This window comes from Panulirus ornatus, chromosome 57 (assembly GCF_036320965.1).
Source record: "Panulirus ornatus isolate Po-2019 chromosome 57, ASM3632096v1, whole genome shotgun sequence".
Lineage (NCBI taxonomy): Eukaryota > Metazoa > Arthropoda > Malacostraca > Decapoda > Palinuridae > Panulirus > Panulirus ornatus.
In genome coordinates this window covers 23071416-23091626 of record NC_092280.1, presented here as the reverse complement: position 1 = coordinate 23091626, position 20211 = coordinate 23071416, and the positions used below count along the sequence as shown (strand labels likewise).

The window sequence follows — 20211 nt, the reverse complement described above, 5'->3', positions numbered from 1 at the left end:
CATATTTCTATAATAGCCTTGATTCCCCCTCTCCTCCCTCCCCTTCCTCGTGACTGGAACCTTCAACTCATAAAAGAAAATATACAAGTCTTACCTCCTCCCTCCCTCCCTTCCTCCTCCTTCTCTCCATCCCTTCCTCCTCCTCCTCCTCCTCCTCCTCCTGGCGGTAGCCCCAGCACTGGTTAAGACCACCCGTACTTACTTACCCTGGCCAGGGCGTCTCATTACCCTCCCCTTAGCCCTGGTATCTCTAGTATAACCCGAGCCCCTGGCGCCTCCTGCGACACGCTATGCTAGTAGTTGTGTTGTGTGAGCCCGGGACGGGGTGTGGCTAACGAGGCATCCTCTCGCGAGGGAACACTCGTTACGGAGACAGACCCACCAAGTAGGCATACGTTGCCAAGACATATTACCCCCAGTACATATGCGTTACTAAGACACATTACCCCAGTACATATGCGTTACTAAGACACATTACCCCAGTACATATGCGTTACTAAGACACATTACCCCAGTACATATGCGTTACTAAGACACATTACCCCAGTACATACGCGTTACTAAGACATATCACCCTCAGTACATATGCGTTACTAAGACATATTACCCCCAGTACATATGTGTTACTAAGACATATTGCCCATTACATATGCGTTACTAAGACATATTACCCCTAGTACATATGCGTTACTAAGACACATTACCCCAGTACATATGCGTTACTAAGACACATTACCCCAGTACATATGCGTTACTAAGACACATTACCCCAGTACATATGCGTTACTAAGACACATTACCCCAGTACATACGCGTTACTAAGACATATTACCCCCAGTACATATGTGTTACTAAGACATATTGCCCCAGTACATATGCGTTACTAAGACATATTGCCCCAGTACATATGCGTTACTAAGACATATTGCCCCAGTACATATGCGTTGCTAAGACATACTACCCCCAGTACATATGCGTTACTAAGATAGATCACCCCCAGTACATATGCGTTACCAAGACATATTACCCCAGTACATATGCGTTACCGAGACATGCTCTCTCCAGTACACACTCGTTACCAATACCTGATTTCCCCAGTACAAAATCGTCACAACAGAGTTACGATGTTTGGACGAGTGACAAAGCAGCAACCAATACATTTCCCCCACCAGTACACACCACGTGACTAGCCTCACTCCCTACATACAAGGAAACACGTGATCAAACTCGTGTAATGACCTTCCTGAAAATGAAAGATTGTCTAAACTAAAACGAAAGAAATCCCACCTCAGCACACACACAACCAGACTGAATCCACTGTATACTCGATGTTATTCACTGCAGTGGTTGTATCCCACTCACACAGTGGGGACTGTGGACTGTCCCTCTTCCCCGTGTCCCAACTCGGGTGGGGACTGGTGACCGTCCCCTCTCCGTTGTGCCCCACTCAGGAGATGGGGAATGGTGACCTGTCCTCTTCCATATGTCCCACTCAGGAGGTGTGGACTAGTGGCTGAGGCCTCTTCCTTGCGCCCCACTCAGGTGGTGGGGAGTGTTGACTGTTTCTTTAGTGTTAAGGAGATAGGAGAAAAAATCCTCACATCCAGCCAGTGTTAGGTCAGAGCCACACTATTCAAATTTCGTCGTGTGTGTGTGTTCCAGGGACCAATGCTATAAAAGGGACCCCGAGTAGGCACCATCCTAATAAAGGAAGACATATACTACCCAGACCTATTGTAATGTAGATTTACGCACCAATAAGTCCCCCCCTTTACTGCCTCTTGCTCCTCGTTGTCGAAAACCCACCAATTTCCACAGAATGAAGCAACAAAAATTACAAAAAAAAAAAAAAAAACCTACGACTCCATAGCTTTCGCATTATAAGGAAAACGACAGAATTCGATGGCGCTTAACAACGCCCCGGATCTCAAAGCGCCGTCTTGTTTCTAGCCAAACACCGCCACAAACTACACTCCTCCTACCCATCAATAACAATTTCCTCTCCTCTACATATGTGGTGGTGAAGGTGGTGGTACCTGATTGTGGTAGTGGTGGCGGAGGGCGGCGACATACCGCTAAGCGGCGGTGGGGCCAGAAGACCCGGCAGCTCCCTCGCAGTGACACATGTAGTCAAGCTAGGAGGAAGGTGAACGAGAATGATTTCACTTTCTTTTTTTCTTCTTAAGACAAAAAAGGAACCGAGACGTTAGGATCCTAGCGAGGGACAAAGTATATGGCGGAACAACTTCTGCAGGAGAGAGAGAGAGAGAGAGAGAGAGAGAGAGAGAGAGAGAGAGAGAGAGAGAGAGAGAGAGAGAGATTAGAAGGGGACCTACGCAATGCGTCACAGGAATCCGTGAGAGGGAGTGTTGTTGTATCCTGGTGGCAGAATTCTTTCAACGGTGCTCAAAATCTCAACTCTCATGTGGCTCTCCACGAACCAAAATTGTGTAGCAAGCACTTCAGAACCCAGAGACCTGACTGAGGACTTAAGCGGTACATTTCTAACCGCACCAGCATCATTACAGTGACTACAGAGGGGAAGGTAAGCAGTACGCATATGCCAGGGTTAAAGGTCAGGTCGCATCTAACCCTAATATTCTTTACAGATATCTAACATCCTCATGGCAGCCCTAGAGACACTATCATCATGCACAGGACTCAACAAAACCATGGGAGTCTTTTATGACAACTGGCGCACAGACATGTCGCATGGCTGGGCTGAGCGAGAATCATCTGTGTTGGTGCTCTGTGAGCAGCACACACACACACACACACTTCCTGCGCTCCCGCTGCCCAGCTGGCCGCCTCCTCCCTCACCTCACTCGCGCGTCCGCGGCCGGATCCATCAATCCCGACGCGACATCATTACTGGTGAGGAGGCTTGTTTGAAAATGAATGAGGCTAAGATGAGAAACTGTGAAGAACATAAATATACCTTCACGAAGGCGAAGAGTGGGTGGCCTGAGAACAACGATCTAGGAAAGATACGACATGACAGGCGAGGAGAGGGAAGCCTATAGTGACTGACGCCACTGTTGTATGAGCGTCTGACACGCGAGAACACGATGGACTGTACCCAAGTCGATGGAAACGCAAGACTGGATGAAGGTAACCATGGAAGACGTGAAGAGATTCAGTGGTGCACCACCTGAAGCCTCGAAGTGGTTCACGGAAGACGAGCGCTGAATGAATCAAGTGGTGGTGACCATGAGTGGGTAGCAGTACTGTGGCCTATGTAATATGGTGTGGGGAAACGGTCCATGTTATTGCCAATATCAACATTATCATTAACTATATCACTGCCTATATAAACAACCCTTTAAGCACAACGGTGTACTACCCTTGAGCACGAGGTTACACGCCCTTTGGGTATGATGGTTTGGCATGCGACCTGACCTTTTTTTTAAAAAGGTCGTATCGTCGTGTTTATGGAGTGAATTACAAACAGTCCAACATCATGGTCAACAGCACCACCACCACCACCCCGCACTGACAGACCAATCCCTCACAGCCAACCACATCTGTCCGGCCGCACGTGGCACGCAGCCCGGTTGTAATTAGCCTTCAAGACACAGGTCAGGTAAGGCCACAGGCTGGGGGGTCATATGGCAGGAGGTCAGGCTGGGGGGTCATATGGCAGGAGGTCAGGCTACAAGGTCGTACGGTCAGTTCCCGATGCCTCCAGGAGCCTGGTCAGCAGCGTTACGGACAGTACTTCACATTGCCGTAAACAGCACCTAACTCAACGTCTCTCAACTACCACACGTACTCTTTACAGAAGTCTATTTCACAAATGACCACCATCATGGGTCAGATCGATGCAGTGATAACATGGCTAAACATGGAAAAGCCAAGTAAAAGGTCCTGAAGTTTAAGTGGAAGAGTAATATAAGCCTACCTGGGAGGCAAGACGTAATGGTGAAGTACAGTAGTGAATGGTATTGTAGGCCTACCTTAGACATACAGATAATGGAGGAGGAAAATGTCCCGGTACAGATCTGAGGATACCATTGTTGCATAGCCTTTGTAAACACTTTACTTGCAACAGCTGGATAATTCATTCAAAACTGTAGAATCCTAAATAGCATTTTTCTCACTTTGTAACATGTAATTCAATCAATGATTACATAACTAACTGATGGAAAGGTTTGGTGAGTGGTTTTTAGATGTGTGGGCCATCAGACGGAAATTTCCTGGCCAACCTCGTCTGATCACACGCCAAGGGTCATAAACGAACAATAAATTTTAAGAGCATACATGGGATGTGAATATTCTTGAGGGTATATGTCAAAAGAGCAAGATGTATCTAACGAGAGTTCCTCTGTAACTGATTACTGAGGGAGTAGATATCCTGGCAATACTTACCAAGAGATAATGCCAATGTGCTCACGTTAACCTATAAGAACGGGCTTCTCTGGCGTCGACTTGGCAATCAGCTACAGCTTTTAATCCATTTTCTTTATTTCTTCTTTAAGCAACAATCACTCGCATTTCAAGCATGGTTACACTTACAGCAGTCTGTGATATACAATCTGTATGAGAAACCAGAGCACTCAAAATATATATACCAGTGCCACAGCTTCTGAATACTAAAGCTGTACCTTGATCGCAGAGGAACAAAACTTATCAACTTTACCTTTCCGTTGAGTTTCCTTGGGTCGTCGCGGGCGAGGACGCGGGTCGCATGTCGTCGCCGGCCGCCCCCGTTTCTGCTTTTTGTTGGGGGAAAAGCACACGCCCAGAAAACACCAACCCATCACGCTTGGCTGCGGCGGACGTGCAGGCGTCAAGGGCAAGGATATTCCGATATCACCTTAGCAAGTCACACTGTGGGTATGACCTCATGCTTCAGGGTGGCAGCCGTCTAGTTCGTGCGGCTGGCATCGTCAGCAGCAGCCATCAGTCTGTTGGTGTTGCCACCGCTACCCTGTGCCTACCTTATCCACCACGGATCAACGGTGAGCACGGCACCTCGGCAATTGCTCTTATTTTGTCAGTTCTATTATGCTAGAGTGCTTTAGTTATCCTTGAAGCTCTTCCTTGGCTAAAGAGTCTCCTGAAACTATAACCAGACTAATCTATTCATTATGGGTCGGCATTTTGTCATTGTAAGCAAATGCTTATCACTGAATGGAAGTCTTTAAGCCCTGCAACTGTGTTCAACATGCAAACACCAGTTTGAACAAGCCAAGGTCTGCTGCCAAGTCAACGGAAGTCTAGCCATTCATACCATTCCACATCTATAAAGTGTACGATCCATATGTCAGAATATCTCGATCTCAGGTATCATGACGTGATTATAAATTCATGAGACGGTCCCGTTCATTAACGGTTTCCAATACTATGTCACTACAGCAAAGAACATATAAGTGGAATTTAATTGCTAAAGTGATTCAATGACGTCCCTTGCAGTACATAACATCAGTAACAAAAAAGATTCCAACTGGGATAATTACCCATTCATCTAAGACATATGTACATAATATGAGTGTAGCTAAAGAATGACATGTTCGTAACATACATTAACTATGAGAAAATAAGACAATATGATTACAATATCACGCCTTACAAGGACGTACTACCGCTGACGAATGGATGCAATATCCAAGATAAACAGACCAGCTTGATCCCTTTTGTGAGCGAGTAAACTATTCTGGTCTACAAAAGGGTAGTGAGGGTGAGCACTTGAGTGAGGAGGGTGGTGATGGTGACAGGTGTTTGAGTTAAGTAAGTCAGAAGACAGTGTTGGCACCGCCGCCTAGCTCCCACTCCACTACGCTCGTGACTCTCACTTGAAATGGCAATTTTGAAAGGCATATATATATAAATATATATATATATATATATATATATATATATATATATATATATATATATAAACCACAGTTCATGGCTAGCTTTCTCATATATTGCCTCAACAAAAGGCTCGAAATAACTCGCCTTACTAGAAAGCGACCATATCCATCCTAACCCAACCCATCTCAAGCTGATGAATCTAACTTGGGATCTGGCGTCATTGGGTCGACTCCTGGTAATACTATCAACACCACCTGCAGCAGCTAGGGCAGCCAACACCCGGGGAGGATCACTGAACTTAAAAGCGGTTACACGAACACACAAGGTGACCAACATTAACATATGATATACTATTATGCACGAACCAGCTGGCCTCGCTGCCAACCAGGCCGCAGCCATTGTCTTCAAAAGCGTCTCTCCTTATGCTTTCACAATTGCATTAAATGCCTGCAGGCACTAGACACAAATTCTTTGATTAAATATCATGCTGTGCTTATTTTTTTTCTCTCTCCTTATACTACGATTTCAAATAATCTTCTAATAAGCCTGAGTATCCATATTATACTTAGCGCTTCTCTCGATAGACTTTTGGAGATATTCGCCTCAATCACCCAAAATTACCAGCATTTTGTGCAAATACTAATTTGTTATCACTGACAAATATACTTAAATTTAATGTATTCTCGCTTCACGTATGCTACATTACGTTCTGTACACATGACTTGAAATAAAACAAAAACTGGTGTATCTAAACTCAGATGAGATTTCACTATTGGGTAAGGTCGCACTTTACAGATTAATAATAGCCAGTAATAATAGGTATGAATCGCCCATACATTAGTTCATCTATAAACACTGATAATCATTATGTGTTTGTCACCTTCACTAAACACAACTGAATTTTAATAATAACTTTAATACTTCCCCAACCTTAACCGGATCTCACGTGAACGCAAAACATAACTCACTATATAAATATATATGATATGCAGTTGTGCAAAAAAGGCGGCGCCAATCCGGCGCTCGTATCGAACATAATGAGTATAATTAATGCAATTACATGCTAATTTTTTAACGATATTATACAAGTGGTGTACACAGACAAATATCCACAGCTTTATGTGAAGTTATCAATGTAAACTTGTAGCGGACAAATCACGACTGAAACCTGTCAGAGTATACCCCACCAGCACGGTCACCAGACCCCTCGTCAGTGTAGCCCCGGAGGGTAACTGACAACACGTCCGGTCCTGGTGAAGATGGTCCGGGCACACGCGCCCTTACACTGTTACCAATCTCAGGCGATAACTCTCACTTATAAATAATAACAAAAACAACTATTTCTGCCACTGTAGTTAATCTATGATTGAGAAGCATCCATTTAATATAAAAATATTTTAATATAAATCTTTAAATCAGACCGAGGCGCTTACAAATGAGAGCGCAGGACCTACCCTATAGTCTGGCAACAATTATAGCGATGCCCCGCTGCCATACACAGGCAAACATATCGTACAAACTGCAGTTTGTGGCACCATTTACTGTTGTGACCCGCATTTATGTGTGCATTTTATCTACTACTCTTTTCAGAAGTGTTAGGCAGAACTCGGATCAATAAGCTGTAACTCTTCCCTAATCAAAGATACGCACGAGCAAATCATATACACAAACAGAATATGCTCAACCACCTATCTATCTATTTATCTATCTATCTATCTATCTATCTATCTATCTATCTATATATATATATATATATATATATATATATATATATATATATATATATATATAATGAGCTGTTTTAATGAGCATCGTCTCTCATCCCTCGGTGTCCACCAGGAGCTGCCACAAGCACAAGGACGTTCACAAATTAGTTTCCATTACTGCTGTGGCAAGTTGGACAACATTGTTGAGCACACTTGTTTGGAGTGTGCAGCATGAGAGAAGGTCTTACCGACTCACAGCACACGGTAATGAGACTGGGTACCACCGTGTACCATTTCTTTGTTTCTATCAGGAAAACGTACTGAATAAATCTATAATTATTTTACTGGAAATCAAGTGTGTTTCATCACTGGGTACATGCCACAGTCTTGACATTCTACAGTCTATACAAATAACGCTGCAGAGAATTTCCTCCGTCATCACATGGTGGATAACGTTAAGTATATGGGTCGGCAAGTTTATTTTCTTTAATGTGAAGTCCCTCTTCACTGGAGACATTTAAATGACTCCAAGATGCGCTTGGCCACACGCGATGTGTAAACAACTCCAGTGAGTTCTGTGTCTACTTGGAGACATCCTGCTGTTGGACATGTCTGCTGCAGATGACTTAAGTGTGTGTGGCACGAATCATAACAGCTCAGTCTATTGGGTGAAATGAACAAAATGTATTCCTGAAAATGAATTTAGCAACGTGTGAAGCCGTCTTTACTTACTTAATTATTAACATGTCAAAAACGTAAATCAAACAATATCACAAGAGAAGCAGGCGTGTCTTCCATCCCTTAAGAAACAAGAGCACTTTACTATTAATATTCACAAGATCGTTTTGCCAAAGAAGGTACAAAAGAAAATAGGCGTATACGTGAAATTATAATAATTCTCAAATAACTACGTAACTAAATACCAAACACACACACACACACACACACACACACACACACACACACACACACATATATATATATATATATATATATATATATATATATATATATATATATATATATATATATATATGGTGATTCTGTCCAAGAAACATAGGAAACAAATGACCCTTTAAACATTGTAACACTATATATATATATATACATTATATATATATATATATATATATATATATATATATATATATATATATATATATATATATATAAATATATATATATGACATGCATCACTATACATAGGAAACGTTTTGAGTTTTCTTACTATACAAGACACAATTTAGTAGTCGCCAACTGAGAGACTTCAAGATGTTAAATATACCAGTAAACAATGGTTGTATGAACTAGTATTACATGATGCCCAGCGGAGGTTGGTTTACACTGACAGTCCTGTGGTAACTGTACTATCAAAAGATGCCTGCCCATCAATCAGATAAGGTCAGTATACCATCAGAAGCTGTCTGCCTGCCCATCACATGAGGTGATCATACCATGAAAGGCTGCTTGCCAATCAGATGAGGCTACCGTACCATCAGAGGCTGCCTGCCCATCAGATGGGACAGATATCCTGATGCCAACATCCACCAACAGTGTGCAAGATGTATATGCCACTTCCTCGCTACTCGCTACTCTGCCACTTCCTCGCTGCTCTTTAACACTAGCCTATAATGACCTTGACTCCCTTCTACTCTCTCTCTCTCTCTCTCTCTCTCTCTCTCTCTCTCTCTCTCTCTCTCTCTCTCTCTCTCTCTCTCTCTCTCCACTCAATCAGCCTTTAATTCTGTTTACACTCAATCTTACTTCTTTCCACCGTCTTGTCTTCACTCAATCTGACTTTCCTCTAAGCATTTCCACTCTCGTCTTCACTCGACTCGCTTCTACACCTACAAAACACATCACTTTTCCAGCCTAGATAACTGTCTCCAGTGTGGGAGTCGTGTAGGGTAGATGTCTCACTCTAATTCACCATCTCTCACAAGGCCACCTGTTGATACACCCTCAACCCTTCCCTCTCAATCAAACCCCCTTTACCACTTTCCTTCCCCTCCTCCAGCCGTGGCCTCCTCCACCTACACTAATCCTACGCAATCCCCCCTTTTAAACCCCTTTCTAATTAAAAATAATCCTTAATTACCCGAAAAATTTCCTTCTGGATTTAGAGTTAAAAACACGTCTCTCTAAATCGGGCCAACGGGTAATAAGATATGAAACGTAATACGAAAGTTTGGAAATATTAACGTTCACTGCCCCAGTGGGAGTACCATAATACACTTGATATATTTACCTTCCACTTGGGTACTCTTCGTGTTTCAAAACAATATCTTATCTCATCTCACGAGATCTCGAGGGCCCATCATAATAACGTCTCTAGACAACACTGAGAGACCCTCGCTCAACAGAGGTACTGCTCTCCTGTTGCTGGCTATAGACAACACTGAGAGACCCTCGCTCAACAGAGGTACTGCTCTCCTGTTGCTGGCTACAGACAACACTGAGAGACCCTAACTCAACAGAAGCACTGCTCTCCTGTTGCTGGCTATAGACAACAATGAGTGACCCTAGCTCAACAGAGGCACTGCTCTCATGTTGCTGGCTATAGACAACACTGAGAGACCCTAACTCAACAGAGATACTGCTCTCCTGTTGCTGGCTATAGACAACACTGAGAGACCCTAACTCAACAGAGGTACTGCTCTCCTGTTGCTGGCTATAGACAACACTGAGAGACCCTAGCTCAAAAGAGGCACTGCTCTCCTGTTGCTGGCTATAGACAACACTGAGAGACCCTAACTTAACAGAGGTACTGCTCTCCTGTTGCTGGCTGTAGACAACACTGAGAGACCCTAACTCAACAGAGGTACTGCTCTCATTTTGCTGGCTGTAGACAACACTGAGAGACCCTCGTTCAACAGAGATACTGCTCTCCTGTTGCTTGCAGTAGACAACACTGAGAGACCCTAGCTCAACAGAGGCACTGCTCTCCTGTTGCTGGCTATAGACAACACTGAGAGACCCTAACTCAACAGAGGCACTGCTCTCCTGTTGCTGGCTAAGCTGCTATTCAAATGAGATAATTAAAGTTCTATTTATATTTCTGAATTAAATAAATACTCCCCTCGTTCTGAAGAAAAATGCTGGATGCCCGTCGCAAATCTAGTGGCGAGGGGGCACCAAGGAGCAGCCTGTCTGTCTGTCTGTCTGTCCAGAGAAGACAGAAGGTCTAATGTCGTAAATCAAAACAGCCGTGACTTATGGACCCTTAGTGAAACCCCCCCCGAAATAAACATCTCACTTACGGGACAATGAACATGTCAACACACACACACACACACACACACACACACACACACACACACACCACACACACACAGCGGGTGGCCTTCACGATGGCCAAAACAAAACTCATAGATCATGCCCAACGCGGGCAAAGACGGCACAGAAAAGCAATCGGATCACCATACCAGATAACGAAGATAACAGTAGATATCTGTGTGGTGGGTGGCGGTGGGTGGTGGGTGATGGTGGTGGTCGTGGGCAGGGGGCATTAGACACGCCGACGGGGGGGCGCCCCACTGTATCACGTTTCCCTAGGGACAAGGAAGGACTTGTTGGGGCCCCGGGGGGGGGGGGGGGGCGGAGGAGGAGGAGAGACGGGATTAGACTTCACGCTGACGAATTAATCGCTCTTCAAAATGGCAAGAGAGAACTACACGTCAACACACGCCATAGAGACACAAATAAACAACGTCGGTATTTCGTAATGATTCTACAATTACGTGCTCGGGCTACGGACGCCCGCCGGGTCGTCTGGCCCGCGGTCCAGCGCTCCGGCTGGGACGGGGCCCGCCCTACTGGCCGATGTACGTAGTGTTGTGGTCGTGACGACCCTTTGGGTTACGTGAGATTCTGGGGTTTACGTGAGATTCTGGGGTTACGTGAGATTCCGGGGTTACGTGAGGTTCTGGGGTTACGTGAGATTCTGGGGTTACGTGAGATTCTGGGGTTTACGTGAGATTCTGGGGTTACGTGAGGTTCTGGGGTTACGTGAGATTCTGGGGTTACGTGAGATTCTGGGGTTACGTGAGATTCCGGGGTTACGTGAGGTTCTGGGGTTACGTGAGATTCTGGGGTTACGTGAGATTCTGGGGTTTACGTGAGATTCCGGGGTTTACGTGAGATTCTGGGGTTACGTGAGATTCTGGGGTTTACGTGAGATTCCGGGGTTTACGTGAGATTCCGGGGTTTACGTGAGATTCCGGGGTTACGTGAGATTCTGGGGTTTACGTGAGATTCTGGGGTTACGTGAGATTCTGGGGTTTACGTGAGATTCTGGGGTTTACGTGAGATTCCGGGGTTACGTGAGATTCCGGGGTTTACGTGAGATTCCGGGGTTTACGTGAGATTCCGGGGTTTACGTGAGATTCCGGGGGTACGTGGTTCTGGGGTTTACGTGAGATTCCGAGGTTTACGTGAGGTTCTGGGGTTACGTGAGATTCCGGGGTTACGTGAGATTCTGGGGTTTACGTGAGATTCTGGGGTTACGTGAGATTCTGGGGTTTACGTGAGATTCTGGGGTTTACGTGAGATTCTGGGGTTTACGTGAGATTCTGGGGTTACGTGAGATTCTGGGGTTTACGTGAGATTCTGGGGTTTACGTGAGATTCTGGGGTTTACGTGAGATTCTGGGGTTACGTGAGATTCTGGGGTTACGTGACATTCTGGGGTTACGTGAGATTCTGGGGTTACGTGAGATTCTGGGGTTACGTGACATTCTGGGGTTACGTGAGATCCCGGGGGTTCTGGGTGATGTAATGCGTTAAGAAGGAGACCGAGAACTGAAGCTGAAACATAATCTTGAGCCACAAATGTACGATTATAACGAAGAATTCTAAACATGTTCTTAGCGATGAACACACACCAAGGCCGGAGCATCATGGCCAAGGGTCGTACCGTCGTGTTAACGGACTCAAAGGTCGTACCCATGTACTCAGTGGGGTTCACAGTAAAGAGGTCTGCATGACAGGTACACTGGCAGGCCTGTGTGACTGGTACACCGATGGTAACCTTGCATGATAGGCGGTAAACCAGTGGTGACCCTGCATGACAGGCGGCACACCAGTGGTGAGCCTGCATGACAGGTGGCACAGCAGTGGTGACCGTACATGACAGGTGGTAAACCAGTGGTGACCCTGCATGACAGGTGGCACAGCAGTGGTGACCGTACATGACAGGTGGTAAACCAGTGGTGACCCTGCATGACAGGTGGCACAGCAGTGGTGACCGTACATGACAGGTGGTAAACCAGTGGTGACCCTGCATGACAGGCGGCACAGCAGTGGTGACCCTGCATGACAGGTGGCACATTCGTGGTGACCGTACATGACAGGTGGTAAACCAGTGGTGACCCTGCATGACAGGTGGTAAACCAGTGGTAACCTTACATGACAGGTGGTACACAAGTGGTAACCGTGCATGACAGGTGGCCCACCAGTGGTGACCCTGCATGACAGGCGGCACATCAGTGGTAACCGTGCATGACAGGTGGTAAACCAGTGGTGAGCCTGCATGACAGGCGGCACACCAGTGGTAACCATGCATGACAGGTGGTGCATTCGTGGTGACCCTGCATGACAGTCCACCCCTGACGTACGACACCTTGCCTGAGACGGCCATGACGGAATGACCCGCCAGGCAGCACGCGCCCCCCGGGTCTCACAATGCTCCACCAGACACTGTTAGTAAACACGCCACCCGTCACTCAGTTCGGAAGGTGGCGGTGCTGGTCAGCCCACTGGTCATGCCCCACGCCTGCATGACTGGCAACGCCCTGGACGTGGGTCAGGCACCCCCTCACAAAAAGGCTCCACTCCCTCCTCCACATGTATGACCGCAGATCACACACATCGCGTGATCATCTACTGCCTGACGTCGCCATATATCGCCGTAACGATCAATTACCTCATATACTCCATCCTACGTCACGACCACCAAGTGTATACACTACAACATCCTCCTCGTAACTGCTATGACGTAACGACATGGGTATATATATGACAGTCCTCTAATGAGAAAGGCAACTTTATCCCTAAAAAAGATGACGTCATCACAGGGGGTGCTGACGTCATCACAGTTGCCATGGCAACATGCGGGGGGGGAAGGGAAAGCTCCACCCCCCCGGCCTCTCACGGAGACTGAAGGCACAAGAAAATGACTGACTGACACATGAAGAATGCTCCATTATTTTGGCAAACTGAAACTAGCGACAACAAACTGCTTAAATCAAGCGAAAAAAAAATAAAAAATAAAAAAGATAGTTAAAATAAAATAAAATAAACTCCTGTTCTATTTCGATCACGGTTCATTCGCTCTTTTCACATATTTATTCCTTCGTTGAAGATCTGGCCTCAACCACATTACATACTAGATAACAAAGACTAACGTAAAATTTACGAAAGTAAAAACACCATAATGATTATACAAGGCAAATCCATTTCACTATATTACAATTATACAAACAGGTAAATTTTAGGCAGCTTTTTCACACACACACACATATATATATATATATATATATATATATATATATATATATATATATATATATATATATATATATTTGATCGCCGTTTCCCGCATGCATCTTAATCATAATGCAGAAAAATAGATCCAATAAATAAAATCGGGTATCTATAACCATGTAAAATTAATATTAAAGAAAATTAAAAATCATTCTGACTTAGACTTATTCTTATGTAGACAAAGGTACGATGTCTCACATGATCTCACCGTAGTCTTGAAGTTTTGAAGTTTGAAAATTATGGTACCTCAACCACAATACGGTAACTGTTTAAGAAGCATCGAACTTTATAGCTTCCACGTACATATTTATTCCAACACTCTCTTCTTTTATGATTAAGAGAAAAAAAAAAAAGGCTTTAAAGGTGTTATATGAAAGAAAGCTTTACAGACGTCGTATGAAGTCTCTATATTCTTCGTGGCTGAACTAAGAAAACGGCGCTACATGTGGCAAAGTCAGGCTCCTCGGAGAATTATAGAAAACGTACCAGGTCTAAGAGAACGAGCAATTTGGATGGGATACTATCATAGTTTGCCAGACTCAGTTTTAAATGTTTGTTGCCCTGTGTGTGTGTGTGTGTGTGTGTGTGTGTGTGTGTGTGTGTGTGTGTGTGTGTGTGTGTGTGTGTGTGTGTGTGTGTGTGACAATATAAATAAAATTAGTCGTCAACACGTGCAAGAAATATGACAACTAGAATAGTTAAACAAACGTCACTAAAAATTAATAAGCATGTAAATTACTTACGGTAATGATACTTCTCTGATCAGCTGGCGACCCTCTTACCCTGCCGTCTTACCTGCTGGAACAAATATTCATAATCAGGTGACTGAATGATGATAATAATAATAATAATAATAATAATAATAATAATAATAATAATAACTGCTGTTTCTTACCCAAAATAAATTATCTTAGTACTATTACCACCAAGTGTACAGTGTGTGTGTGTGTGTGTGTGTGTGTGTGTGTGTGTGTGTGTGTGTTCGAATTACCTTTAACACAGGAAGATGCTGACCGCCTTCATGAGCCCCGGCAACTAATATGCACAAAAACCCTAATACCCAACCAAAGAACTTCCTATTTGGTTACACATCATCCACAATACACACACACACACACACACACACACACACACATATATATATATATATATATATATATATATATATATATATATATATATATATATATATATATATATATATATATATATACACACCCACCTAAAGAGCCTATATATTCCAGACGGGCCAACTGGTGGCCAGTATTGACACTGGGTGGACACACATGTACAGTGTGTAAGTGATACCACAGACTCTTATCATACACAACCGACCTGTGCCAGCCAGTAATGGCATCCCCAAGGACGAGGTGGTTTATGGCAGGAGCCTGTGCCAATTTTGGCTAATGTCTACCAACACGTTATTACCGTTTTAACTCTACCACAACGAATTAACTTTAATGACACATAAAGTGGACACGCACACACTTAAATGTTCATAATTCGTGTCATTATACAGAAAATGTGACCATGTTTCAGGAGGATATTATTGCCGTCTTTCAGCAGATAACCACCTCGTCACAGGCCATCAATGTCTCGTGTTGACCATCCTTCGTATGTACTCAAAGCACAATACCCAGCGTTCACGTTTTGACCCCCCAGGGACGACATCTGTTTGTCTAGCAACATAGTAATGCATCCCCGGCCCACATGGAAGCGACGTATCAAGGTTGAGACAGTGATCGTGAATCACTTCTAGTTGTGTACGTAATGTTGGTGATGGTCAAGGCCAAGTGTACACGGGGCCCTCACAGGCAGCCAGACACTTTGGTCACACTCGCCAGGAGAAGTGTGCATAGTCACGTCTTGCTGGCATAATAATAATAATAATAATAATAATAATAATAATAATAATAATAATAATAATAATAATAATGATAATAATAATAATATACAGGAGGAGGCTGCGTTATTACTGTGTGATCCACCCACGTGACCGTCAGTTCATATGTCCACACCAGTAGGACTCGTGTGACCCTGACATTACATAGGCGGCGCGGAGGGCGGCCCTCCTTGCGGTATGGTCCTCACCAACCACTCACGCTACCGTAAACAATGGTGGAGGGGCACTTCCCTGGGCCCTCCTGAGTGACACGTGGGGTATAACTCCCCACCTCCTCACTCCCTACCCAGCTCCTCTCCCCAGTAGCACTCATCCACACCCTCTCCCTCTCAACCACAGAGCCCTACCTCCACCCTCTCCACCACTGGTGGGACGTCAGAGCAAACACGGGCCACAGGGTGAGTGGCGCGACACTTCCGGTGCCAGGTGTACCCGTCTGGCACTTCCCTTTTCCCTCCCCCCACCACACACACACTCCCTCCCTGCTAGGCCTCTCCCTCACACCACCTCCTACCACACAACCTCATCTCCTTTCCTCACTAGACCTTGATATCCTCGCCACACCTTCCCTCCCCACTACAAGGTTTACCAGAACTTCGATTTCACTCCCACGCCAATAACTTGAGGTAGCAACACCACCAACCACCACCTCCACCACTGAGGTGGTTGTGGCGGTACCACAACACTGGCCCCTCTCTCTCTACCCCCAGCAGGTGACCCCAAGGGGTGCTGACATGCCTCACCACCACACTACCTTCAGGTTCCTCTCCTCCCACGCCTCCCTGGCCTTCCCCTTCCGTACGTCACCCTAACAGACCCATTTAGCGAGGGATTTACCAAGCGGTCCTCTTCAAGGGAGCGACAGCCAGCACGAGATAGACCAGACGACCAAGGGACAACGACAACCCGCACCACGACGACGATTACACACACACACGCACACACACACACACACACCACATGGCCCTGTGGGAGGAAGACGCCCATTTTACGTTTGCGACGAGATGGTCAATCTGTAGCTCTGGTCGACCACATACATGGTCGTGTGTTTGTCACGACCGCTGGACGACGCCCTGCCCTCAATCCTCACCGGGACTGGGACTCCTATTTCGTCCCTCACTCACCACTGAATGATAGTGCAAGAGGCACGTGTGGGGAAGGATGATAAGGGGGTCTAAGGATGATAACGGGTTCTTATGATGATAACGGGTTCTAAGGATGATAGCGGGTTCTTATGATGATAACGGGTTCTAAGGATGATAGCGGGTATTTATGATGATAACGGGTTCTAAGAATGATAACGGGTTCTAAGGATGACAACGGGTTCTAAGGATGATAACGGGTTCTTATGATGATAACAGGTTCCAAGAATGATAGCGGGTTCTTATGATGATAACGGGTTCTTATGATGATAACGGGTTCTAAGAATGATAGCGGGTTCTTATGATGATAACGGGTTCTAAGGATGATACCGGGTTCTTAGGGACGATAGTGAGTTCCAAGGATGATAACGGGGTCTACCAGGATGATCAGATGGGAGGAGGGCATCGAAGGAGACCCACTTCCTCTGTATCCTTAGCGGTATATCAATGACACACCACAGGACCCCCTTAACAAGGGGGATCCTGTAGATCTGAGGTTGCGCCCCAATCAAAAGCAGGGAAACGATGGACGCCTTTGAAGCGAGATCTTCCTCGACGAGTCTATGCTCCAAGGACGACAATACAGCCTCGTCGAGGAGGACCTATCACTCGCGTTGCAACCACGAGCAGGCGGAGTTCGGTAACAACACCTCCCCCCCCCCCCAACACTCTCTCTCTCTCTCTCTCTCTCTCTCTCTCTCTCTCTCTCTCTCTCTCTCTCTCTCTCTGGTGAGGGCCAAGTCTTGTTGGCGTTTGACGGAGGCGCCGTGTGTCTTCGAGCCCACACAAATAAAAAAAAAACATTCCTACTAATTAAATAATAATAATAAATGAACGATGTGCCCTGCTCCCCGCAGACAGGCACCAGGCACACACACACACACACACACACCAACACTCCTTCAGGATCGACACAACAGTACCGCCTCTGTAAATCCAACTAATGACTTCCACAGCGTCTCATCCACCAGCGTTCAACACTGAGGACGAACGTAGCCAGAATAAAATCATTTACAAAATGCATGTTTTTTTTTTTTTTCCGTCCCTTCTAAAGAGTGACATGGTATGAGATAAACTGGAAGACAAGTCAGTTAACACATTACCAAAGCTTCACCGAACCTTATCTTGCGCGAGTGGATGCAAGGGTTTAAAGCCATCCATTTCCCCAGACAACATCACAAACTGATGATCTTGTGGTAAGCGACACGTCCAACCGCCTTCGTCTTCTGACTCCTGCTGTGTGGGTTGTACTCTCTCTCTCTCTCTCTCTCTCTCTCTCTCTCTCTCTCTCTCTCTCTCTCTGGGGCTGTAGCGAACAGCTTCACGTACAACGGTGTCAGGAACCACTCGGTACATGAGCAGCAGCGGCGACGGTACATGTGCTGCAGCAGCGACGGTACATGTGCAGCAGCGGCGACGGTACATGTGCAGCAGCAGCGACGGTACATGTGCAGCAGCAGCGACGGTGCATGTGCAGCAGCGGCGACACACTCCAGTACCGGCAACATCATAAGCACGAACGGGCACTAACCCTCTTGGGCACGGCGGTACGACCCTTGAGATCGACGGCCCGATCCCTGGGTAGTAACAGTCTGGACCAGTGGCCTACACACCCGGTTCCTATGGCTAACCGTAACATGCCGGACGTGAGCGTCATGACCCATGTGGATGATCTCGCTAAACATGCTTGTTTGCTCTCGGGCCCCAACACCGGGCCTGGTCTGATTAGAAACATGGTCCTTGCTGATCAAACTGCATTTGCATACGAGGGAGAAACCGTCTTGAGAAGTTATGAAAGACCTAATGGCTATCGTATTGTGTACTATGACCACTTTAGGTTCACGACACATCAATATGGAAGGCATCGAACCCATACCATAAAAATGTGACATTTGTAGCTGCCACAATACGCCGAGGATACAGGTTACAAGTGGCGAGTCGCGAGGAAGCATGATCCTCCTGCTGTTGGCTTAAGGCAGCCTGGTGGGGGGTAGCAATGCAGTGCGGCGGAGGATGAAGGGTCGGCTAGCATGTCCCTCCCTCCCTCACCAGACCCCAACTGAGGTATGCCGTCCAGTCTCTTATGTTCCTCGGGTCCGCTGCATCTCCCGCGTTCACTCGAAGCCATATATGGCGCCGCCTCTCCTGCTGGCTGTCTGTGGGTCTGTCTGCAGCTCCTCACCTCACGTTACCGAGACCTTTCCCTTCGTCTGCATCTCGTCCATCTCATGGGAACCAGGTCACAGCCATGAGGGCCGAGACTTCAGACATAAAGAAGAGGTCACACTCCTCATCTGACCCGTACGTCTGATGTTCGGAAGATTTTGTGTAAATACCGAATTAAATCATGGTAGAAAAATGTCGCTCTCTTTCCCAGTGATTCCGATCTGTCATTCCCAAGCACAATATGTCTCCACCAAGACCTTGAGCATTGCTCGGGCACTGACTTACGACCAATGAACAAGTACCTCACAGTGCGGTGTGTCGTCAGCTGAAGACACGGGCGAGATGTGGAGATAGGGGAGGTGTAGTCATTAGCTGGGCTCCGTGAGCTATCGGGACGCCATCATGGTACCTGCGCAAGACCCCTGGCTGGCTCACAACAGGTTCCTGAATTTCTGAGTATTTCCATCTCCATCACTACGAAGGCCTCATGATGATTCTTTTTTTTCCGGGGGAGGGAACTGTTCCCTTCCATCGAGCGTCCTGTGGTTGCAAAACACATGATACGTCTGCTAGGACGGAGGGAGACACCACGCCGTTTGTCCTGGTCTTAGATGACTTAGTGGGATGGCTCGTGTGCAGACCAGGTCAGCCAGGCTATTGCGTATCAACTGTCTCACGGCAGCTCTTGGTCTCTGATCATTAGCAAACATAATATCTGCCTTTACGTGATACTTGAGAAGTTCTTTCTTCTTTTCTTACTTAGATCCACTTATCATGAGCGTGGGGGGTGAATCACCGGACGAAAATAAGTCACCCCTCACCTCGTTTTCTTCGGTAATGTGTCCTCTCTCTCTCTCTCTCTCTCTCTCTCTCTCTCTCTCTCTCGGTCCTGGTGATGGGCGTATTTGTTACCGTGGTGGTCAAGTTCCCCCATCCTCCATCACCAGTGCGGG

At 46.0% G+C, this 20211-nt stretch overlaps 1 protein-coding gene across 3 annotated transcripts in view; it reads right to left on the bottom strand.

Moving 5' to 3' along the window:
- The window catches only part of Grip (Glutamate receptor interacting protein), a 232745-nt gene that overhangs the window by 177296 nt on the left and 35238 nt on the right, over window positions 1-20211 (bottom strand). The window contains exons 1-2 of one of the 3 annotated variants that reach the window (XM_071694695.1): window positions 6987-7023; window positions 4640-5065 (exon numbers count right to left, since the gene is read on the bottom strand). The exons of the other annotated variants lie outside the window; for them this stretch is intronic. Coding sequence (XP_071550796.1) covers window positions 4640-4760 — 121 coding nt within the window. The 5' untranslated portion in view covers window positions 4761-5065; window positions 6987-7023. Of the gene's footprint in view, window positions 1-4639; window positions 5066-6986; window positions 7024-20211 lie in introns of those variants that run through there. 3 annotated transcript variants of the gene reach the window in all.